The 24,768-nt window shown below is 46.5% G+C and overlaps 1 protein-coding gene across 1 annotated transcript in view; it reads right to left on the minus strand.

Moving 5' to 3' along the window:
- PPP1R2 (protein phosphatase 1 regulatory inhibitor subunit 2) overlaps window positions 1-24,404 on the minus strand; it is a 37,304-nt gene extending 12,900 nt beyond the window's left edge. Inside the window, exons 1-4 of the mRNA XM_075338529.1 lie at window positions 24,194-24,404; window positions 7,980-8,087; window positions 6,506-6,592; window positions 2,870-2,961 (exon numbers count right to left, since the gene is read on the minus strand). Of these exons, the coding sequence (XP_075194644.1) occupies window positions 2,870-2,961; window positions 6,506-6,592; window positions 7,980-8,087; window positions 24,194-24,306 (400 nt within the window). The 5' untranslated portion in view covers window positions 24,307-24,404. The remainder of the gene's footprint in view (window positions 1-2,869; window positions 2,962-6,505; window positions 6,593-7,979; window positions 8,088-24,193) is intronic.
- Between the last annotated feature and the right edge of the window lie 364 nt (window positions 24,405-24,768).

Below are 24,768 nucleotides of genomic sequence, written 5' to 3' on the forward strand. Positions count from 1 at the left end.
GTTGGTTTCAGCGCTGGAGTGGGGCTTTTATCCTTAGGTCCCTGTCCCTGGTTTTATACTAATTTTCTGGTGTTTTCATCTTTTTTCGGAATCGCTGTGGTCCCATGGCGCCATTTTTGACTGTAATTTTTGACTGGCTGGAAGTCAGAAGTTACATCACAAGCTCTCAATGCAAATCTCAATGCAATGCCAGAACAATAGCTCTCAGAGTTAGGGTAAGTTCACACAGTGCGTTTTTCGCGGCATTTTTGCGCGTTTTTCGGGTGTGTTTTTGCTCAGAAAACTGCATGACTTTGCTTCCCTAGCAAAGTCTATGGAGTTTTCATTTTTGCTGTCTGCACACAGCGTTTTTTTAGCTGCGTTTTTGTGGTGCCCAAAAAAAAACAAAAACACAGCATGTCAATTATTTCCGCGTTTTTCATCCATTGAGTGCAATGGGATATTGAAAAACGCAATGAGAGACGCAAATTGCAAATATAGCTGCGTTTTAGTGCGTTTTTATGACTAAAAACGCAGCTATAAAACGCAAGGGGTGGGTACTATAGTGACTTGTACAGGAAGAGGATTCCTTCTGTCAGTAAATACAGAAGCGTGAATCCTCCCAGTACCGCCACTGCCGCTTCCACCTCCAGTCCTGTGCATGTCTGCTCCCGTGCGGCGCCATGTCTGGGCAGGAGATGGAAGCGGCTGCTAAATCAAAAGTGAACAGTAGGAAAATGTCATACTCGCCTGTCTGCAGACTCCCGGTGCCATGTCCGCTCCCAGCTCCTCTCCCGGTACAGCCACCCCCGCTCCGCCTGTGTGCCGGCTCCCAGGCACGTACGATGGCTGCAGGACCTGGCGCTGATCACCTGATGGAGTCACCTGACGCATCTGCTGATCATAAGTCTCGCGTTGACGCAGGCTTTTTACAACCGGCCGATCAGCTGATGCCGTCAGGAGACTTCATCAGATGATTACCGGCAGCTCCGTGTGTAGTGTTTTTTCTGGGGGGGGGTTTGCACTGATGCATCAGCCTAGACTGTACAGCGAGCGCAGAGTGACTGATTCCCCGGCACTTGCAGTCAGTTCATGACAGCTGCAGACAGGCCGGGGTGATCTCCGGAGTTCAGGTGAGAGCACCAGAGATTAGCCCGGGATGTCTGCAGCTGTCATGAGCTGACTGCAAGTGCCGGGGAATCAGTCACTCGGCGCTCGCTGTACAGTCTCGGCTGCAGTCTGGAGCTCAGGTGAAAGCTCCGGAGTGCAGTGCAGGTACCTGAATCCAGGCTTGGCATTACTGGAGTTTCGTCCGGTAGCCAGTCCAACGCTGCACTGAAGTGTGGATTTTTTTTGCACTGATGCATCAGCTGATTGTATAAAAGCTGTTTATATAATCAGCTGCTGTGTCATGAGATTCACATCCTGGAACCTGACACATCATCTGATCGCTTTGCCTTCCAGCAAATCGATCAGATGATATTGGATCCGGATTGGACGGCGCGGGACCCTTGACCCAGGATTACTGCAGAGGGGGGTTCTTTATTTCAATAAAGATGGAGTCACTAATTGTGTTGTGTTTTATTTCTAATAAAAATATTTTTCTGTGTGTAGTGTTTTTTTTTTTTTAATCTTTTCTAGAAATTCATGGTGGCCATGTCTAATATTGGCGTGACACCATGAATTTCGGGCTTAGGGCCAGTTGATAATATACAGCTAGCCCTAACCCCATTATTACCCAGCGAGCCACCCGGCATCAGGGCAGCTGGAAGAGTTGGATACAACGCCAGAAGATGGCGCTTATATGAAAGCGCCATTTTCTGGGGCAGCTGTAGAGTGCAATTCGCAGCAGGGGTGCCCAGAAAGCTTGGGCACCCTGAGCTGCGGATTCCAATCCCCAGCTGCCTAGTTGTACCTGACTGGACACAAAAATTGGGCGAAGCCCACGTCATTTTTTTTTTAATTTCATGAAATTCATGAAATAATTAAAAAAAAGGGCTTCCCTATATTTTTGGTTCCCAGCCGGGTACAAACAGGCAGCTGGGGGTTGGGGGCAGCCCGTACCTGCCTGCTGTACCCGGCTAGCATACAAAAATATGGCGAAGCCAACGTCATTTTTTGGGGGGGTGGGGTGGGGCAAAGAAATCCTGCATACAGGATGGAGGATGCTAAGCCTTGTAGTTCGACAGCTGCTGTCTGCTCTCCTGCATACACTATTGGATGGAGGATGCTGAGCCTTGTAGTTCTGCCTCCCCTGCCTCTCCCTCCAGCATACAGTCCTTGATGGAGCATGCTGAGCCTTGTAGTTCTGCAGCTGTCTGCTCTCCTGCATACACTAGTGGAGAATGAAGAACATATTGAAGAAGGAAATGACATCAGACTTTTTTTTTTTTTTTCAACAATCTTAAATGGCATTGTTCACTGATAAACGCATAAAGACGCAGTGAGCAAAAACGCAGCAAAAAACGCACCAAATCGCGGCAAAAACGCGGGTGCGTTTTTTGCCGCGTTTTTTTGCCGTGGGTGCTTTTTTGTGCAGCAAAAAACGCACAAAAACGCAGCGTCAAAAAAACGCAGTGTGTGAACCTAGCCTTACACTGAGTTGTTACCTCCGGCCCCCATGAAACACCGAAGCTGCCAGCAGGTCTTAATCTGCAGAAGAATGACGGGAGTGACGCTGGTTACAGAGTGAGACGGTGGAGGATGAGTATAAGACAGGGAAGGGGATTTAGATATAAAAGCACCACTCCAGCTGTGAATAACAAAAAAACATTCCGCTGGCGTGGCGCTTTAATGAGCGAGATCCAGCTGCAAATTTTGAAAAGTGATCCAAAAATCCTAGAAATATGTACGATCCAGGGTATCACCACACAAAAAGAAAACTTAATACCTCTCTCCTCAGGTGTCAGCTCCTCATCTTCTTCTTCACTACTTTCTTCCTGTGCCAAGAACTTAGGATCTGTTCCTTCTGCCGCTTCCAACCTAAAGGCAAAACAAACATTTACATACTTCTAGTTGTAAAAGCATTATAACACAAGACAGCAACAAATAAAATAAAAAATGAGTCACCTTGGCTAGCAAACATCTAATAAAAAAGGGGAGACTGTCACCAGATGTCACAATACAGACTGCATCCATTATTAACCCCTTAGTCACGAGGCCTTTTTCTGTTTGTTTCTCCCCCAACTTCTCCTCCCCTTTTTCCAAGAGCCATAACTTTTTTTTTATTTTTCCATCCACATAATTGTATAAGGGTTTGTTTTTTGCCAGACAAGTTGTACTTTTGAATGACGTCATTAATTTTATTATGTGATGTACTGGAAAGCGGAAAAAAAATTCCAAGTGCGTTGAAATTGCAAAAGAAAAATGCAATGTCACAATTGCTTTTTTTAATTTACTATGTTCACAATATGGTAACTGACCTTGAAATATGATTTTCCTGTCAGTACGAGTACACAGATACCAAACATGTATAGTTTGTTTTTATTTAAGTGGTGAAAAAAAAAAAAAACAACAAACATTTGTAAGAAACTTTTTTTATTTTGCTTTTAAAGCTACTTAAAGGGAACCTGTCACCAGTTTTGGCGACTATAAGCTGTGGCCACCACCATTATGATCTTATATACAGCATTCTAACATAGGAGATCATCGCCAGAGAACGGAGATGCCCATATGACCCAACTCCACCGCAGTGACCGTTTAGGTGAGTATTATAAAGTGATTTTGACGTTCTACACAGCGGCCTGGGCTCTTATATACAGGATGTTAGAATGCTGTATATAAGAGCCCACTGGTGGTGGCCACAGCTTATAGTCACCAAATCTGCTGACAGGTTCCCGGTAACCGCTTCAGCCCCCGGGCACTTTCCGTTTTTTGCTCCCCTTCTTCAGAGAGCCGTACCTTTTTTATTTTTCAGTCAATCTTGCCATATGAGGGCTTGTTTTTTGCGGGACGAGTTGTACTTTTAAACGAAATCATACGTTTTACCATATAGTGTATTGGAAAACAGCAAAAAAATTCCAAGTGTGAAAAAACTGCAAAAAAAGTGTGATCGCACAATAGTTTTTGGGATATTTTATTCACCGTGTTCACTATATAGTAAAACTGATGTGTCATTGTGATGCCTGAGGTCAGTGCGAGTTTGTAGACACCAAACATGTATACATTTACTTGTATCTAAGGGGTTAAAAAAAACCACAAGTTTGTCCAATAAAAGTGGCGCACATTTTACGCCATTTTCCGAAACCCGTAGCACTCATTTTTTGGGATCTATGGCTCAGTGACGGCTTATTTTTTTGCGTCTCGATCTGACGTTTCTAATGGTACCATTTTTGCGCAGATGCTACGTTTTGATCGTCTGTTATTGCATTTTGCGCAAAACTTGCGGCGAACAAAAAACGTAATCTTGGCGTTTGGAATTTTTTTGCAGCTACGCCGTTTACTGATCAGATTAATTGATTTTATATTTTGATAGATCGGGCATTTCTGAACGTGGCGATACCAAATATGTTTATATTTTTTTAACCCTTTACATTTTCAATGGGGCGAAAGGGGGGTGATTTGAACTTTGGTTTTTTTTTTTTTTAATTTTTTTAAACTTTTTTTCACTTTTTTTTATTTTACTAGTCCCCCTAGGGGGCTATAAGCGATCAGCAATCCGATCGCTCTGCACTATCTGCAGATCTCAGCTACAGAGCTGAGAACTGCAGATACGGGGTGCTTTACTTTCAATGCCGGCTGTATTCCGGCATTGAGAGGAAGTGAGTCATGTTAGCTACAGGCGTCATCACATGACCCTGTGCTACCATGACAACCACCGAAAGTCACGTGATCGCGCACGTGACTTCCGGTGGGGGCGGCGGTAAGTGAAAATCATGGCTGCGCGCATATACATCTCACTGCCAGACTTTGGCAGCGAGATGTAAGTGATTAAATGTTCCGGGTGGAATGCGATTCCACTCGGAACCTGCAGGCACACATGTCAGCTGTTAAAAACAGCTGATATGTGCGCGGATCGCCGCATACTGGCGGCGGCAGGGGGTGGGGCCTAACCTCACTATCCATGACGGATAGATCCGTCAAAGGTCGTGAAGGGGTTAAAGTTTGGTAAGTTTTCATCTGGGGCTAAGTGATTGCTTATTTTTTGTGCCCCAAGCAGGTGTCTTTTCTGATACCATTTTAAGGTAGATACAATGTTTTGATCGCCTCTTATTGCACTATTACAGCAGCCAAAACAACCTATTTTTTTTCCATAACTTTATTTGATTGGATTAATTTATTCTATATTTTGATAAATCAGACTTAAAGAGATACCAAATATGTGGACATTTTACAAAAAAACTGTTTTACTGTATTTAATAGCCCCATTAGGGGACTTGAAGCTGCGATCACACAAGTGCTTGTCCTATAGGCACGCCGATAGGCAGGAGGAATGACGTGCCCCCCTGCCGCTGCATGTTAAAAGGAAACCCGTCACCAGGTTTTTCCCATATAAGCTGCGGCCACCACCAGTGAGCTCTTATATACAGCATTCTAGAATATATAATACCGGGCGTCACGGTGGCTCAGTGGTTAGCACTGCAGTCTTGCAGCGCTGGGGTCCTGGGTTCAAATCCCACCAAGGACACTATCTGCAAGGAGTTTGTATGTTCTCCCCGTGTTTGCGTGGGTTTCCTCCGGGTACTCCGGTTTCCTCCCACACTCGAAAAACATACAGACAGGGACTCTAGATTGTGAGCCCCAATGGGGACAGTGTTGCCAATGTATGTAAAGTGCTATGGAATTAATAGCGCTATATAAATGAATAAAATTATTATTATTATTATTATTATTATGTGTTACATTAAAAAAAACCAAAACATCTTTTATAATACTCCCCTGCAGGATGGCGGGTCCGATGGGTGTGTCACTGGTCTTGGTCAGACGCCTCCCCCCTCATCGCCATCCTCCTTCCCATTCTCCTTCTCGTATGCATGACGCGCCTTAAGTCATGCACACAGAGGTCTCCATTGCACTCCTGCGCACTTTGCTCTGCCCTGCTGAGGGCAGCGCAAAGCACTGCAGTGCGTGGGTGATCTTTGACCTTTCCCCACGCCTGCGCAATACAGTACCTTGCTCTGCTCTCTGCAGGGCAAAGAAAAGTGCGCAGAAGTGCAATGGAGACCTCTCCTTCTTTCACAGTGAGCAGCCGCAGAGGATTGTGGGATCCCAGTCTACATGCAGAGATCTAAGAAGCTGAAATTTCAGGCCTAAATATTTGTAGAAAGTCAGGTACTTTCAAGAAACTTTAGGGCTACTTCAGAGGAGAGGTTATTAGATTATTTGGGGTTTCCTACTATTTTAATGGAAAAAGGGCAGCCCCAGATTGGCAAAAGGTACGCTCCAACAACTTGTGTGTTACAGCCCACACTGTATAAAACATATTAACTAAAGTCTATGGTGGAAACTGAAGCCGACATAATACGGGCGGCACCAGTGTACACTATACACTTTGAAACAGACCTAGCAGCTGACCAGTAATACTTACTTTTGAGCTAAGACATCAGCTGTTAAGGCTTCATTACCCTCTGAATCACTCATGGCTCCTTCATCATCGTCATCATCGCCTACCATTCTGTAATGAAAATAAAAATAATGAATTATCCCTATCTGGAATTATCACAGCTCCATATATCTTATAAACTACGAAGGCATGCCAGATCAGGGTCTATGGATTGTTTGTTGTAGTACATACAGATTAAAACCGTTTTTATCTCAGAATGAAGGTGCGCATTCACACTAAAGATCTGTTGAGATCAAAGCGGCCCATGTAATGTGCTGTGCCATTGACATGCTAATATATCATAATTGGTTAACGAATTCTAAATTTGCCAAAATAAAGTCTAAGCTCCCCAATTTACTTTAGCATGGTTTCTTCTGTTTCATTCTTTTGTGATATTTAGCATGGCCCCTCACTATGGTACATCACATTGATTCTGAAATAATACAAGCCTGAAAAAACCCTAAAACTTTCATTGTACAGTCAGTTACTTATCACCTACCATAACACAGGCGATAAATGACTCATTATAGGGGTATCCCCATTGATCAAGAAAACAAAGGTCCTGGAGAGGCTTTGTAAAGTATTCAGTTACTCAATACGTGAGAAGTGTGTAGATTTTTTTGCCAAATATTAAGAGGTTAAAGAACCCAAATTCACAACTGTGCACCTATATGGTTTTGTCAGTCCCACAGACTGTGAATGAAGCGGCACCACATGTATGCAACCCCGTGCGTTGTTCAAACAGTGGACATGGGACCCTAGTTTTTATTACTGCTGCACTTGTCCTGTGCATAGGTGGTAAATTGAAGAGGTTTACAAAAAGGAAATATAGTAGGAATATCACTGAGGGCACAGTTGTGTTGTCTAGTTTGCCATTCGTTCCTTTTTCTGAAATATGAGAACAAGTACCGCTAGGTAAACCTAAGGGAATATTGTAAAAAATTCTTAATACTATTTGGCACCTAAACAGGTATATTTTTTAAATTCCAAGTGGGCATTGCAAGGTGTGTTTTTATTATTGGAACTGCCCAACCTTCTTGCATGGTGACAGTGTAGACAAGGCCTAGGAAAAGCCGAAACATCTGTCTGTCCCCTTATTTGTATAATTTTTTACCATATTCTGTATGAGATTTTAAGTCACTTGATCATGAAATAAAGAAAGCTGCATTGACTGTCCTGTTGTGAGAATTGCCGTATGCTGAAATTATTGATTGCGCCCAGAGGGGCGTAATAACATGGAAAAAGGACTGACTAGTCTGAGGAACTAATGCCCCTTCGACTAGTCAAGGCCCTAATTAGCATAGGGAAAACGACGTTTGTAAGTCGTTTTTAAACATTGATATTAGTGAATAGCATTATACAGGGCTGATTAGGGAGGGGATTTGGGCATACAGGTATCAATGCTGCTGGGTTGGAGGGAATAGAGGACCACACAGATTCTCTTTAATATTATTATTACCTGTGGTAGGGAGTGCTCGGTTCATCAATTTTCATTAAGCCATAGTCCTTATCCGTAGGATGATAAGTGGCAAGAATATTCATCTCATCCCACTTCTGTGACTTCTTACTGCAGAAGAAAAAAAAAAGTACAAAAACAAAACAAATGAAAATGCATAAAGATATACATCTGCATCTCCATTTATATATACCATATATAGTCGAGTATAAGCCGTCCCGAGTACAAACTGAAGCCCCTAATTCTACCACAAAAAAACTGGGAAACTGTTTTTCCTCCAGTATAAGCCTACCTAGGGGGGGAAATGCAGCAGTTACTGGGAAGTTTCAAAAATAAAAAAAAATCCCAATAAAATGTACTGTGCCCATCCTTGTCCCCCCTTGTAGTAATGTGCCCCGTCCTTGTGCCCCTTCCCCTTATAGTAATGTGCCCATCCTTGGGCCCTCTAGTAATGCGCCCTACAGTAATGTCCTCCTATTGGTCCTCTTCTTGTTCTCTATTATGGGAAAAAAAAAATATTCTCACCTCTCCTCCGTTCCCGCGGTGACCCCAGCTGCTTCTTGAACATCCCTCCGTGATCGCATCCAATGCACAGGTCTGCAGGCTGCCATCGTGGCTTTACTGCAGTTGAATGCTTTACGGCGGCAGCGGTGCAGTAAAGCATTCAACTGCACTAAAGTGCTGACAGCTGCAGCGGCGGCCCAGTGTACAGGATGCGATCACGGATGGGGTCTAGGTGCCTGCGGCCTCAAGAGGCACCCCTTGATGATCACGTTCCGTGCAGGGTGCCGCCGCTGCAGGATGCCATCGTGGCTTTACAGCAGTTAAATTCTTTACGGCGGCAGCGGTGCGCATGGGGCCACCGCTGCTGTCAGCGTTTTAAAGCAGTTGAATGCTTGGCTGCATCGCCGCCGCTGTAAAGCATTCAACTGCAGTAAAGACATGACGGCATCCTGCAGCCCCGTGCATCAGACGCTATCACAGAGTGGTCTGTGGTCTACAAGAAGCAGCTCAGGTAACCGCAGGAACGGAGGACAGGTGAAACTATGAGAATATTTTTTTTTGTGGGACCCTAACTCGAGTATAAGCCGAGGGGGCATTTTCAGCTTAAAAAAATGGGCTGAAAAACTCTGCTTATACGCGAGTATATATTTTTTCATATTTAGAATTCTACGAAAAAAAAGCAGATTTTAACGCCATCTCTGGCTTATTATAAAGGAAAATGGCCACACATGCCACAAAACATTTCTAGGGTAAAAGAACAATGATGTCAGACTAACCAAGAATATATTAATACTTCTAAGGAATGAAACTAAAAATATGAAGAAACTTAAGATAGGTTCTCAATTATTCTCGATTCATCAGAGAGGCTAATGGAGGCGATTACATACGAAGCTCTCTGTAGTCACTTCCCCATTCACATTGCAGAGCGCAACAGCCATAAAGACTTAGCGCTAAGTCTAATAGACTAGTCCACAGCTTCTATACTAAATAAGCAAAGTATGAGCCACAATTGCCAACTCTTAAACTGCTTTATAAATCTATTCACTAGCCATAAGGGACAGTAAAGCTGCTATTTTTATGCATATATATGAATCCAAAGCGTGATCAGGTGGAGTTCAACAATGAGAAACCTATTGTCAGCAGATCAAAGGACTATGGGGCTGCAGTCAGTGCTCAATGTTTGCTGTTTCTATCTGTGCCCAGTACTGCTGATCAGCCCCATTATAAAGTGACAAAACCACTTGTAAAATGTATATGGGGAGATCATTGTAGCTATAGAAAAGCGTATGCTAGAGCTTGTGACTGGCATAACCGACACATTTGTGCATCCTGTGCTCCCTATTGGGCAAAGCACTATCTTACAGGGCTGTGGAGTCTGTAAGCCCAACCTCTGACTTCAACTCAGACTCCCGCATACATGGCTCATGTTTAACCCATTTACCCCCAGGGCGATTTTCCGTTTTTTCCTCCCCTTCTTCCGAGAGCCAAAACTTTATTTGTCTGTCAATCTTGCCATATGAGGGCTTGTTTTTTGTGGGACGAGTTGTACTTTTGAATAAAACTATTAGTTTTACCATATAGTGTACTGGAAAACGGGAAAAAATTCCAAATGCGATGATATTACAAAAAAGTACAACTGCACTGGGATGTTTTATTCACCGTGTTCACTATATGGTAAAACTGATGTGTCGATATGATGTGAGTTTGTAGATACCAAACATGTATACTTTTACTTTTCTCAAAGGGTTAAATAAAACAAGAATTGCGTTTTTTATTTATTTGATTTTATACTTTGATAGATCGGGCATTTCTGAACACGACGATACCAAATGTGTATATTTTTTATTTTTTTAACGGTTTAATTTTTCTAAATGGGTGAAAGGGGGGGGGAGTGATTTGAACTTCAGTTTTTAAAAATATGAAAAAAAAAATATATTTTTTTACATTTCTTTTACTTGTCCCCCCTAGGGGACTTTATCACTGCACAGTCTGATCGCTTGTTCATTTCTGCTGATCAGAGCTGCACAGCTCTGATCAGCAGAAATGCAGCGTACATGTTTGAGCCGCTGCTCTGTCGGTTTGCTCAGGAAATACGCCATGATGACAGAAGTCATCACATGACCCGTTCGCTACTATGGCAACCATCAGCGCGATGCAAGTGGCAAGCAGGCGAAGGAGGTTGCGGATCCACCCGCACTTGTTAGCCCCACATGTCTGCGGTTCAAATCAGCAGACATGTGCAGGAATCCCGTCAGCTCACCGCAGTCACTGACTTTCCCGACATGACAAAGGAAATACCGGTACATCCTTGGTCGTAAAGGAGTTAAAGTGATAAATTTACTGTACTAAGATGGTACAGGTTTTACCGTATTTTTCGGACCATAAGACGCACTTTTTTCCCCCCCAATGTTGGGGGAAAGTTGGGGGTGTGTCTTATGGTCTGAATGTGGCTGCTGCGGTGGAGCGGGTCATCGGGGAAACGAGCAGGCTGTAGCAGCCTGCCATGACCACGTGGACCCGCTCATTTAATATGCACGCTCATCCCCTGGCCATCATCCCTCAGCGCTGAAGCAGGCACTGACAGGTGGGCGGGATGATGGGCGGGGGATAAACAGCCGGCCTGCATGATCACCCCTGGCAACTGCAGCCTGGAGTGATCATGTGCAGCTGTATTCACTGCTCCTCGCGGCAACACTTTGCTGCTCCATTTTGTCCAAATACTTTTCAAAATTAAACTCCTTATCTGATGAGCCTGAAGATACGGCAGCAGTAGCACTGGCAGTATCCAAGTCCTTCTGCTCTTGGCAGTCCTGAAGCCCACTCATCCTTATTGCTACCTCTGTCAGAGCTTCTTTTCCTTTAGTAAGCTGTTGCTCATCCAGCAATCTAAGATGACTTGTGTCCACATACACAGCTGCCAGAAGAACTTTTTCTAATAGCAGTGTCTCTCTCAGTGTCATTGAAGCAGCAGTGCCATCTGCAATTAAACCTCTTTGGGACAGGAAAACCAGCTAAATCCTCAACTTGTAATTTTTTTTAGTCACTGTAAATGGGTGATGAAGCAATTCCTTCAATTCAGCCACCTGTGTCCACTAACCTTCATTTAGTGTGTTACCTGAAGCTTGGCCATATCTATAAGGCCTCGGTTCCAATTGCGTTTTGCACAGACGAGTGAAATCCGATAAAACATGTCTCCCCGAGTATCACCTGGTGACCACCGGTAGCCAAATCTAAACTCACCATCAAAGGCTCTGGTGAAAAACCGGTGTGCACCTAGTCACACCCTTCAGGTGACAGTACATGCAGCCCCCTTCACCCTGGATGGCACTGTCAGTGTTAAAGGGCTGATGGGGTGCAGGTCACAGCCCTTCACTTTAAGCCAGAGTGCTTCAGGTCACCAGAGGTCATACCATGGGAACCCGGGTATGACCTCCGGTGAACTGAGTGATGTCACTACTGCCAGCCGGGTCCCCCTTGTCAGTGTTTCCCAGAGCCTGGAGAGATTAGACATGTTTACGGTCTCTCCAGGCTCAGTCGTAGCAGAACCAGGACTGTCGTGGGACATTGTGTGGATTATGGGGGAACTTCAAGGGTCTTTTGGAGGTTAATAAAGAGGGTGCTGTATTTTATTTCAAATAAAGTTTTTTTTCTCTGTTTGTGTTTCTTTTTACTTCTAGGATTAGTGTTGGGGGTGGGATCTCATAGACCCCTACCCATCACTAATTTGGGGCTTGATGACAGTTGTTCGATCATTTTACCCCTTATTACCCCGATTGCCACCACACCAGGGCAATCAGGAAGAACCAGGTAAAGCGCCAGGATTGTCACATCTAATGGATGCGAAAATTTTAGAGAGGCTGAAGGCTGCGATTTTTAGGCCTCAGGGGTTCCCAATAATTATGGGTCTCACCAGCCTGAGAATCCAAGCCCTCAACTGTCGGGCTTTATCATGGCTGGGTACCACACAATTCTTTTTTTTTTAGAATGAAAAAAAAAAGTCACATGTGGTTCCTCCTATTTTAATACACAGTCAAGATAAGCGCACGACTGGTGGCTGCAGCCTGTAGCTGTATGCCTTATCTGTGCTGGGTATCATAACATGGGGGGCCCCTACACCAAATATTTTATTTTTACTGTACGATATAGACCCGCAGACAGCGCTTGTGATTCTTTGTAGGCAGACACTGTCACACAGGCTGGGGGCGCATCTAACTGCAATTAATCACAGATGCTAGGATGGCCAGTGGGCAGGGAAAGCACTGCATATGAATGAGCAACAATGAGCGGCCCAGGAAGTGAAGGGGCAGCCACAGTGTGCAGCCGCGTCAGAGCCTTGGTAAGTATGAAGCGCTTGCTTCATTCTTATTTTCTTTATTTTTCCGGATCAACACCTGGGCCCGGGTGTGGCACTTGGGTAAGTTTGAAACCCCGTGGATCCAGAATTTTACAGTCTGGGTCCGCCCATCGCTAAAACCAATTAAAGTAACAAAATGCAGCTGTGTTTTTTGCTGTAGGTTACAGAAGAGTTTGTATTTTTTATACTATATTTTCATATAACAATTTTTATACAAAGTTTTATACTAACTACATGGACAGGTGAGGTCATGACGTCATCAATGACGTCATGACATACATGTACATTTCTAGAAATTATAGAATTAATAAATACACAGTGCATTTTAAAACCTACTTCATCACTGAATAACAGTGTCAGGTATGTAGTCACTATTTCATCATCAGACACTGATTCCTCACTCATTGTCACAATGCCCTTCTTGACATGGTCCGCATATCCGTGCCCTGAACAGGTAAGTCCGTGTCTTTTGCAAGTGCACCGAAGTGTACTACAACCACGAGAACAATTGCAGTAAATTATTTTCAGAAGTGTTCCTGGCGCGGGTGAAGTATCCATCATCACTGGAACTACAGTCATGGCCAAAAGTTTTGAGAATGACACCAAAATTATATTTTCACATGATCTGTTGCCCTCTGGTTTTTAATTGTGTTTGTCTGATGTTTACATCACATACAGAAATATAATAGCAATCATATTATGAGTACCAAAAGGTTATATTGACAGTTAGAATGAGTTAATGCAGCTAGTCAATATTTGCAGTGTTGACCCTTCTTCTTCAGGACCTCTGCAATTCTCCCTGGCATGCTCTCAATCAACTTCTGGACCAAATCCTGACTGAAAGCTGTCCATTATTGCATAAGCAATGCTTGCATTTTGCCAGAATTTGTTGGTTTTTGTTTGTCCACCCGTTTCTTGATGATTGCCCACAAGTTCTCAATGGGATTAAGATCTGGGGAGTTTCCAGGCCATGGACCCAAAATCTCTATGCTTTGTTCCATGAGCCATTTAGTGATCACCTTTGCTTTATGGCAAGGTGCTCCATTATGCTGGAAAAGGCATTGTTGGGCGCCAAACTGTTCTTGGACAGTTGGGAGAAGTTGCTCTTGGAGGACATTCTGGTACCATTCTTTATTCATGGCTGTGTTTTTAGGCAAGACTGTGAGTGAGCCAATTCCCTTGGCTGAGAAGCAACCCCACACATGAATCGTTTCAGGATGCTTAACAGTTGGCATGAGACAAGACTGGTGGTAGCGCTCACCTCTTCTTCTCCTAATAAGCTGTTTTCCAGATGTCCCAAACAATCGAAAAGGGGATTCATCTGAGAAAATGACTTTACCCCAGTCCTCAGCAGTCCACTCCCTGTACCTTTTGCAGAATATCAGTCGGTCCCTGATGTTTTTTCTGGAGAGAAGTGGCTTCTTTGCTGCCCTCCTTGAAACCAGGCCTTGCTCAAGCAGTCTCCGCCTCACAGTGCGTGCAGAAGCACTCACACCAGCCTGCTGCCATTGCTGAGCGAGCTTGGCACTGCTGGTAGCCTCACTGGATGCCAGGGTCTTTGCTTTCATTGACCGCTTGTACTTAACTGAAAACAGTGATTGACCCTCCATTGTTGCCACTATTTATCGGCCAATGGTGAACAGGTTAAGGACATTCACATCCATATTTGCATTGACACCGGTGATAATGTTGCGAAGAGACACTTAATCAGAGAAAGGTGAAAAGGTCTCGAGTTTATCTGCAATTTTCTCCAGGTCTTCACAATCTCTTCTCATCCTTGACGTTCTTGCCTCCTTGTGTTGTTCACTGGTGACAAAGCTCTGGCGAGTGAAACCATGCATTGCATCACTGTAGGAAGAGGACACTGGCACAGACAGAGTCCACCACGCCCTCTGATGTTCAGACATTCCACTTCCTCTGGTAAAAGAAATATGATTGTAAAAGAAATATGATAGACACTGAAAGGCGAGTCGCCTTTAACATTTTACAGCTTTGGCGGCCATATTCTTTGACGTCACATTTGGACCCTTTGTGGTAACCCTATCTTGGTAAACTTTTAGTATGTTTTTTCCTACATTTAATACTACAAAAAAAACAAACAAACAATAAAACGCTTTCTTGGAATTTGTTCAGGGTAAAGGTTTGGTTTTTTTCGTATTTTGACTGGACTAACAGGAAATTTTATTGGATAGGAAAAGGTTAAGTCCTTAATCACTGATTACTTGTGATATCTGTACATAGCACAATAATTAATAAAGCCCGTTGGATCACGATACTAGACACCATGAAACCCAAAGGTTTGAATGATTCAGTAATAATTTCTACAATTTGCATATAATTTTTTTCTATTTTCGGACCTTTATTGAATAAATGATTATGGAATACTATAGGTCAAATATAGGTGAAAGTCTATGAGAAACCTGACTTGCTGTGCCCACGTTGCTTCTTTTTTCCTTGCTGTTTTTGTTGCTGATAGAAGCAGCACGTCAATTGTTTCTGCGTTTTTTCCCCAATTGGCTTCAATAGAGTCAGTGAAAAATGCAGGAAAAAACGCATGTGTAATGCCCATGTTGCTTTTTTTTGTGTGCGTTTTTACGTGCTTTTTGACGTCACTGTGGTTCCCTGCAGTAGCGATGAGCTATCTTGATTGGCAAAGAACAGAAGAAGGGAATTTTGTTACTTACCGTAAATTCCTTTTCTTCTAGCTCTTATTGGGAGACCCAGACGATTGGGGTATAGCTGCTGCCCTCTGGAGGCCACACAAAGCACTACACTAAAAAGTGCAAGGCCCCTCCCCCTCTGGCTATACCCCCCCGTGGTATCACGGGTTCTCCAGTTTTAGTGCCAAAGCAAGAAGGAGGAAGCCAATAACTGGTTTAAACAAATTAACTCCGAATAACGTCGGAGAACTGAAAAACCGTTCAACATGAACAACATGTGTACCCGCAAACAACCAAGAAATCCCGAAGGACAACAGGGCGGGTGCTGGGTCTCCCAATAAGAGCTAGAAGAAAAGGAATTTACGGTAAGTAACAAAATTCCCTTCTTCTTCAGCGCTCTATTGGGAGACCCAGACGATTGGGACGTCCAAAAGCTGTCCCTGGGTGGGTAAAGAGATACCTCATGTTAGAGCTGCAAAACAGCCCTCCCCTACGGGGATGTCACTGCCGCCCGCAGGACTCTTCTACCTAAGCTGGCATCCGCCGAAGCATAGGTATGCACCTGAAAATGTTTGGTGAAAGTGTGCAGACTCGACCAGGTAGTTGCCTGGCACACCTGTTGAGCCGAAGCCTGGTGTCGTAGCGCCCAGGACGCACTCACGGCTCTGGTTGAATGGGCTTTCAGCCCTGAAAGAACCGGAAGCCCTGCAAAACGGTAGGCTTCCAGAATTGGTTCTTTGATCCATCGAGCCAGGGTGGCTTTAGAAGCCTGCAACCTCTTGCGCGTACCAGCGACAAGGGCATCGGAACGGCGTACGGGCGCCGTGCGTGAAATGTAGATTCTGAGTGCTCTCACCAGATCTAGCAAACGTAAATCATTCTCATACCGGTGAACCGGATGAGTGCAAAAGGACGGTAAGGAGATATCCTGATTAAGATGAAACGAGGATACTACCTTAGGGAGAAACTCCGGAATGATGCGCAGCACTACCTTGTCCTGGTGAAAACACCAGGAAGGGAGCCTTGGATGACAGAGCTGCCAGCTCAGACACTCGCCGAAGCGATGTGATCGCAACGAGAAACGCCACCTTCTGTGACAGGCGAGAAAAAGAAACTTCCTTCAGAGGCTCGAAAGGCGGCTTCTGGAGAGCAACTAGAACCCTGTTCAGATCCCATGGATCCAACGGCCCCTTGTACGGGGGTACGATATGACAAACCCCCTGCGGGAACGTGCGCACCTTAGAAAGACGTGCTAGACGCTTCTGAAAGAACACGGATAGTGCTGAGACTTGCCCTTTGAGGGAGTCTAGCGACAAGCCCTTTTCTAACTCCTATTGTAGGAAGGAAAGAAAGATAGGCAATGCAAATGGCCAGGGAGACACTCCCTGAGTAGAGCACCAGATTAAGAAAACCTTCCACGTTCTGTGGTAGATCTTAGCAGACGTGGGCTTCCTAGCCTGTCTCATGGTGGCAACGACCCCTTGGGATAATCCTGAAGACGCTAGGATCCAGGACACACAAGCCACACAGTCAGGTTCAGGGCCGCAGAATTCCGATGGAGAAAAACGGCCCTTGAGACAGTAAGTCTGGTCGGTCTGGTAGTGACCCCGGTCGGCCGACCGTGAGATGCCACAGATCCGGGTACCACGATCTCCTCGGCCAGTCTGGTGCGACGAGTATGACGCGGCTGCAATCGGATCTGATTTTTGCGCAGTACTCTGGGCAAGAGTGCCAGAGGTGGAAACACATATGTGAGCCGGAACTGCGACCAATCTTGCACTAAGGCGTCTGCCGCCAGAGCTCTGTGATCGCGCGATCGTGCCATAAATGCCGGGACCTTGTTGGTGTGCCGAGACGCCATTAGGTCGACGTCCGGCCCCCCCCCAGCGGCAACAGATTTCCTGAAACACGTCCGGGTGAAGGGACCATTCCCCCGCGTCCATGCCCTGGCGACTGAGGAAGCCTGCTTCCCAGTTTTCTACGCCCGAGATGTGAACTGCGGATATGGTGGATGCTGTGTCCTCCACCCACATGAGGATTCGCCGGACTTCCTGGAAGGCTGCTGACTGCGTGTCCCTCCTTGGTGGTTGATGTATGCCACCGCTGTGGAGATGTCCGACTGGATTCGGATCTGCTCCCTTCTAGCCACTTTTGGAAAGCTAATAGGGTAAGATACCCTGCCCCGATTTCCAGCACATCGAACTGAAGGGTGGACTCCTGCTGAGTCCACGTCCCCTGAGCCATGTGGCGGAGACAAACTGCTCCCCACCCTGACAGACTCGTATCTGTCGTGACCACTGCCCAGGATGGGGGCTATGGCAATGAGGTGGGAATAAGCCACTATTGCAGAGAGTCCTCGGCCGTCAGGGAAAGGGAGACTTCCCGTCCAGGGAGGTTGACTGCCCATCCCATTTGCGGAGAATGTCCGATTGCCGTTGGCGCAGATGAAACTGCGCAAAGAGAACTGCCTCGATGGCTGCCACCATCTTCCTTAGGAAGTGCATGAGGCGCCTTAAGGGGTGCGACTGGCCTTGAAGGAGAGACTGCACCTCTGTCCACAGTGAACGCTGCTGGTTCAGCGGAAGCTTCACTATGGCTGATAGAGTATGAAACTCCATGCCGAGATACGTTAGTGATTGAGTCGGAGACAGATTTGACCTTGCCAAATTGATGATCCACCCGAAAGTCTGGAGAGTCTCCAGCGTAACATTCAGGCTGCGTTGGCATGCCTCGAGGGAGGTTGCTTTGACGAGTAGATCGTCCAAGTACGGAATCACTCCGTGAGAGTGCAAGACTGCTACCACTGCTGCCATGACCTTGGTGCCCACCCGTGGGGCTGTCGCCAGACTGAATGGCAGAGCTACGAACAGAAGATGTTCGTCTCCTATCACAAAACGTAGAAAACGTTGGTGCTCCGTAGCAATTGGCACGTGGAGATAGGCATCTTTGATGTCTGTTGAGGCAAGGAAGTCTCCTCGAGACATTGAGGCAATGACGGATCGGAGGGATCCCATCCGGAACCGCCTGGCGTTCGCATGCTCGTTGAGCAGTTTCAGAACCAGAACAGGACGGAAGGAACCGTCCATTTTTGGAGCCACAAAGAGATTGGAGTACAAACCCTCGCCCTCGTTCCTGAGGGGGGACAGGGATCACCACTCCTTCTGCTCTTAGAGCGTCCACCGCCTGCAGCAGGGCATCTGCTCGGTGGAGAGGTGGGGCCGTTCTGAAGAATGGAGTCGGAGGACGAGAACAGAACACTGTCCTGTGCACGTGAGCACAATGTCCGTCACCCACCGGTCTGTGACCTGTGGCAGCTAAATGTCGCCAAAGGCGGGGGAGTCTGCCATCAACCGCGGATGCGGAGAGAGGGAGAGAGCTGAGAGTCATGAGGAGACCGCCTTGGTAGCGGTTCCTCCGGCTGCCTTCTTTGGGCGTGATTGAGCCCGGCCGGAATCTGAGCCCGTCTGAGGTTTTGTAGCCCTTTTGCACGAGGACAATTGGGACCTGCCCGAGCTTGGGAAGGACCGAAACCTCGACTGTACTTTTAGGACAGCATTAATAGGGTAAGTCGCAGTGCAGACATTGCGGAGTTACGGACGCCTCTGCGGTACAGATGTACATGTGCTCAAGGCCAGCTGCGCAAGAACCGCTGAAAAGGTTAGGTTGCCTATACGGCTGTGAATGCCGGAGCAACCGACACGCCGATAGCCTCCTAGACAGATTTCAACCAGAGTCCATCTGTCTGTGAATGGCATCTTTAAGTGAAGCCCCATCTCCAGTGCAACTATGGCTCTATATGCAAGCCTGGAGATTGGAGAATCCACCTTTGGACCCTGGGTCCAGCGCTGACCACGTCAGGGGAAAAAAGGGATAACGTGTATCCTAAAAACGTTTGGAGAAGACGCTTATCTGGTAAGCGTGGTGTTCCTGGACTGCTTCTCTGAAGTCAGCGTGGCCAGAAAAATACTCAATATCTGCGTGAGACACTGAAAAGGAACTTCTCCTGTTCGTCTCCTATCTCCACTGGGGGAGCTGAGGGAGGAAGATCCAACCTTCCATTGGTGGACGGTATAGGATCATTCCGTATGGCGTTACCACCCGGTGTATCCGGATTGAGAGCGATGTCAGTATCAAAGCCCTGAAGAGCTGCCTTTTGTTCAAGTAGATTGCCCATGGGTGCAAGTCTCTAAATTATGACTACTCCGTCCCTGTCCATGGACAGGGTTGACAGGAGGTTTCTTTGGCCACAACTAGTAGAGCCCCGGCAGACGAAGTGCTAGAGACCCCGGCAGACGACGTGCTACAGGGGAGCATGCACACAATGGGACGGTGTCATGAACAGCATCCCATGTAGTAAAAACAGCACTGAAAACTGTGTTGCTTTTTTGCCACTGCCGACTAGCTATCTAGAAGTATATAGCCAAGATTGGTGACCGTACATTGCAATGTATAGCATACAGGCATAAAGTACAAATGACCACTGCAGCACAAGCAATACAAGCAGCATAGAAGCCTGTGCCCTGGCACCCCTGCTCTTCTGCTGCTGTATACTAGTCATCTAGGGGAATATAGCCCAGAAGAGTGACCCTACAGTGCAATGTATAGCATACAAGCACAAGTACAAATGAACACTGCAGCACATGCAATACAAGCAGCATAGAAGCCTGTGCCCTGGCACCTCTGCTCTTCTGCTGCTGTAGACTGGTCATCTAGGGGAATATAGCCCAGAAGAGTGACCATACAGTGCAATGTATAGCATACAAGCACAAGTACAAATGCACACTGCAGCCCCTGCAATACAAGCAGCATAGAAAAAAACCTGTGCCCCAGCACCCTTGGTTTTCTGCTGCTGTAGTCTAGCCATTCCAGAAGAATATAGCTAAGACTAGCGACTGTACAGTGCAAGGTATAGCATATCAGCATAAACACAAATGAACACCTCAGTCGTGCAAAACAAGCAGCCTAGAAAGCCTGTGCTTTAGCACACCTGCTTTCCTGCTGCTGATGAGTCGCTCCCCAAGCGGGCATACAGCGACCTATGCAGTTAAAAACAACACATGTATACACTGCATATCTATTGTGGTCAGCACTATGTGTGCCCTTACCGCCCGCCTATAAGCGGGTGTATGAACGCCACTGTCCTGCCTTGGTGCCCCGAGCTCTGTAATGGCTGCCGGCTTCTTCCCCAGCTCGTGTGAGGAGGGGCGGGCCGTGGGCGTGCCCCCAAGGCAGAGCGGGAATCCGGCGCCCGACAGTGTGCAGTGAGAGGGCTGGAGCATGTAAAAAGGCTCCAGCCCTCGGCGCTGCTGATTGTTCAGCGCCTGTCCCCTTCCCTGAGTGACAGGGAGGGGGCGGGAACGAAGCGGCACTAGGCCGCAGAAGCCGGGGACTGGAGTTATAAGCGCCGCCGCCGTAAAAGCGCGGTCGGCGCCCAGTCCCCGGCGAACTACAAGTCCCAGCCGCGCCGCCGCTCCCGGAGCGTCCGGCGCGGTAGTTCCCAAAACACAAAGTCACTCAGCAAGGCTGCAGTGACTGTAACCCTTTACTGTCCCCGGCGCACTAGCACACCCAGCAAGTCTGGAGTGTGCTGTGCCTGTGTGTACGGGGACACAGAGTACCTGTAATGGTGCAGGGCCATGTCCCTGAACGGTACTCCAGCTCCGTATCCAGCAGGTTCAAATGGGTCTGTGGATGGAGCCCGGCATCAGAGCTTTGAGGCCGGCAGGATCCCACTTCCACAGAGCCCCTCAGGGGGATGTGGAAGGAAAACAGCATGTCAGGCTCCAGCCCTGTACCAGCAATAGGTACCTCAACCTTACAACACCATCCAGGGGTGAGAAGGGAGCATGCTGGGGACACTATATGTGTCCTCTTTTCTTCCATCCGAAATAGTCAGCAGCTACTGCTGACTAAAATCTGTGGAGCTATGCGTGGATGTCTGACCTCCTTCGCACACAAAGCTAAAACTGGAGAACCCGTGATACCACGGGGGGGTATAGCCAGAGGGGGAGGGGCCTTGCACTTTTTAGTGTAGTGCTTTGTGTGGCCTCCAGAGGGCAGCAGCTATACCCCAATCGTCTGGGTCTCCCAATAGAGCGCTGAAGAAAGTGTTAAAATTATGTGATCTTCGGCCGGATCAGGATCGGACATCACTAATTCACCACAAAAGATTTTGCCAAAGATCGGTAAATGATCAGATGGCAAAAATCATCCTCTCCCTGCACATCATAACCATATAAAGTATTGGCATGGCTGTGATTGGTCACTGTAAAAAAAAAAAAAAGAAAAAGAAAGCAAAAGGGTTAAAGCAGTAGATACGGTACTTATCGAGTCCCCGCTGCTGCAGCATTACTTCCAGGTCTGACAATGATCTCTAATGAATATTCACTGCTTTCCTTGCCCATTGGTGTATCTGATTGGCTGCAGTCAGACCCCGCCCACAGAAAGTGTCTGCGATTAGTTGGAATCACAGGCACTGTCTCTGGGTCTATATCATGGTATAAAATAAAACAATTGGCGTAGGGTCTTCTCCATATTGATACTAGCACAAAAAGCCACGGCTACAGCCTGCAGCCCACAGCCGTGCCCTTATCTTGGCTGTGTATCAATATAAGAGGAACTACATGCAGCTTTTTTTTTTTAATCATTTAAATAAATAATTAAAAAAAAATAAACAAAAAATAAACAGTGTGCGGTGCCCCCCCAATTTTGATACCCAGCCATGATAAAGCCTGACCGCTCTGGACTGGTATTCTCAAACTGGAGAGGCCCATGGTTATTAGGCCACCCCCCCAGCCTAAAAATAGCAGCCTGCAGCCGCCCAAGATTGCCGCATCCATTAACTGTGACAATCCCAGGACTTTACCAAGCTATTCCCGATTGCCCTGGTGCGCTGGCAATCAATGTAATGAGGGGTTAATAACAGCCCACAGCTGCCAATAAGCCCTAGATTAGTAATGGCGAGGATCTATTAGACCCTCCCATCACTAATCTGCATGTGAAAGTAAATAAACAAACACCGGAAAAATCCTTTATTTAAAATAAAAGAAAACTAAAACACCCTCTTTCACCAATTTATTAACCTCAAAAACACCCCTGAAGGTCCGACGTAATCCACACAAGGTCCCACGACAATTCAGCTCTGCTACATCTGAAATTACAGCGCTCGATCATGGAACATAACCGAACGCTGTAACTACAGGCAGAGCCACGATCAGCTGTGACGTCACTCGGGTCAGTTGTGGTCACAGCTGGAAGTTCGCCTGTGACCGCAGGTATCCAAATAAGAAAAAAGTAGTAGGTCCAGCACATATTAAAAAAAACTCGTCCTTTATTCCAACATCATAAAAAAGTAGGTTCCCATACAAAGATACACTTGTGAAAACAGGTCAGGATAGTCCAGATTAACGCGTTTCAAGGATAACCTCAATCATAAATAGAGGTTATGACTATGAGGTTATCCTCGAAACTTGTTCATCTGGACTATCCTGACCTGTTTTTACAAGTGTATCTCTGTACGTGCACCTACTTTATGATGCTGGAATAAAAGACGAGGTTTTTTTTATATGTGCTGGACCTACTACTTTTTTCTCATTTGGATCCCTGGAGGTGAGTGTCCGTGCACTAGGTACAGGTGAGCTGGTCTTTTTGTTTTTTTCTATTTGTGACCGCAGGTAACCTGAGAGACACCACAAGGTGAATCGAGTTTATGCTGGCGCATCACCAGGATTTCCTGCAGATCCGCCGGCATGAACTCTGTTCACCTTGTGACATCACCGGGGTTCCCTGCACCTAGGCCTCGCAGTCTATACCGTAGGACATGCTGGAGGGAACTCCAATGATGTAGGTTCCCTGGTCTGTAAGTCAATTCGTACCTCAGTAACCCAAGGTCGTCATGGTGACAACCCAGGGATACTATGGCAGCGATCGGGCCCCTGTGATCCCATTCTAGGGACACTGTTGCCAGGGAGAAGTAAGAGATGCCTCTGCCTGCCTTCTGAATGCTGTGATTGCATTGACAGCAGCATTCAGAGGGATAAAACTCCGCTCCGAGCGGGCACCGCTCCAAGCAGAGAGAGCTGGGTCCCAGTAGCAATCGGGGGGCTACAGTGCCAGAACCCCTGCGATTGCCATGAGTAAAAAAAAAAAAAGCATAAAAAGCAGCATGGAAAAAAGCATGTGAAAGAACGTGCAAACTCAATAAAAAAAATGTGCATTTTGTCAGCTGCTTTTTTCCTGCCAGAACATGTTTTATGTGCAGATTTTCTATGTGGCACATAGCCTAATTATTTAAGCATGTACTGTAGACAAATAACACCAAAAACGCAGCTAAAAAAAACAAAACAAAAAAATCAGCAAAAACCTTTTTGGAAGCAGCTTTTTTTCCCTACCAAGAGAGCAGGTTTTGCTGCAGAAAAACAAAAAATTAACTTGTGAACATAGCCCAAGTGTGATCTGTCTGCAGCTTCTGCCCATCATAGACTGTACACAGTGAAAGTTTTACTGACTGACAGCTGAGCCCCTGGGTGAATAGATACATATACTGTGCAGGATAACTTCTCACACCACAGTAATAAGCGCTGTGTGACCGGAATATGCAGTCACTAATGGCCAATAGTGACCACTAAGGTGTCCCCTTGCGGTCACACACGCCCGGGCTGGGACCGGTCACCCCAGCGGCGGCACTGGCGCACTCCCACCTCTGGTCGTCCTCTCTGTCCCGGCTCAGTTCCGCCTTGCTCAGCACCCGGACGCCCGCGGAGCTCTTGTTCTTCAGAATGCCTCTAATGGGCCTGTGCGTTTGCTCCTCCATTCTCCGTGCGGAGCAGAGTCCCGGTGCGAGAACACGCCCAGCCAGCACCGGCCGCGCTTCCACCCTGTCACCGCCCGCTACGTCATCAGCAGCGTCTTTCCAGACGTCACTTCCGACGTTCGCGCGAGGAGGTTGGAGCTCTGCCTACCGCGCTTTGTAGTTCCCATGGAAACCATACGTTGTCTAAAAGGCGCGCGAAAGAGGTTTGCGCTTGTAGTAAAAGCTGCAGCTCCTCCCAGGGCTCCTCTGCGCTCGTGAGGGCTGCTTTATCCACACATAGCCTAGGGGCCTTATTCATAACACTGACGTAGATATCAGCATTATAGCCCAGAGCAGGCAATCACAGTGCAGCTTTAGTTTTTTCTAGGATTGGTGTAATATGTAAATTCTGACCTCTTTCATTGGTTTCTATGGGCAATGGCTGATAGTCTGCCCCCCTCATATATGAGTACAGTATTCAAA

This window comes from Anomaloglossus baeobatrachus, chromosome 3 (genome assembly GCF_048569485.1).
Source record: "Anomaloglossus baeobatrachus isolate aAnoBae1 chromosome 3, aAnoBae1.hap1, whole genome shotgun sequence".
Taxonomy (NCBI): domain Eukaryota; kingdom Metazoa; phylum Chordata; class Amphibia; order Anura; family Aromobatidae; genus Anomaloglossus; species Anomaloglossus baeobatrachus.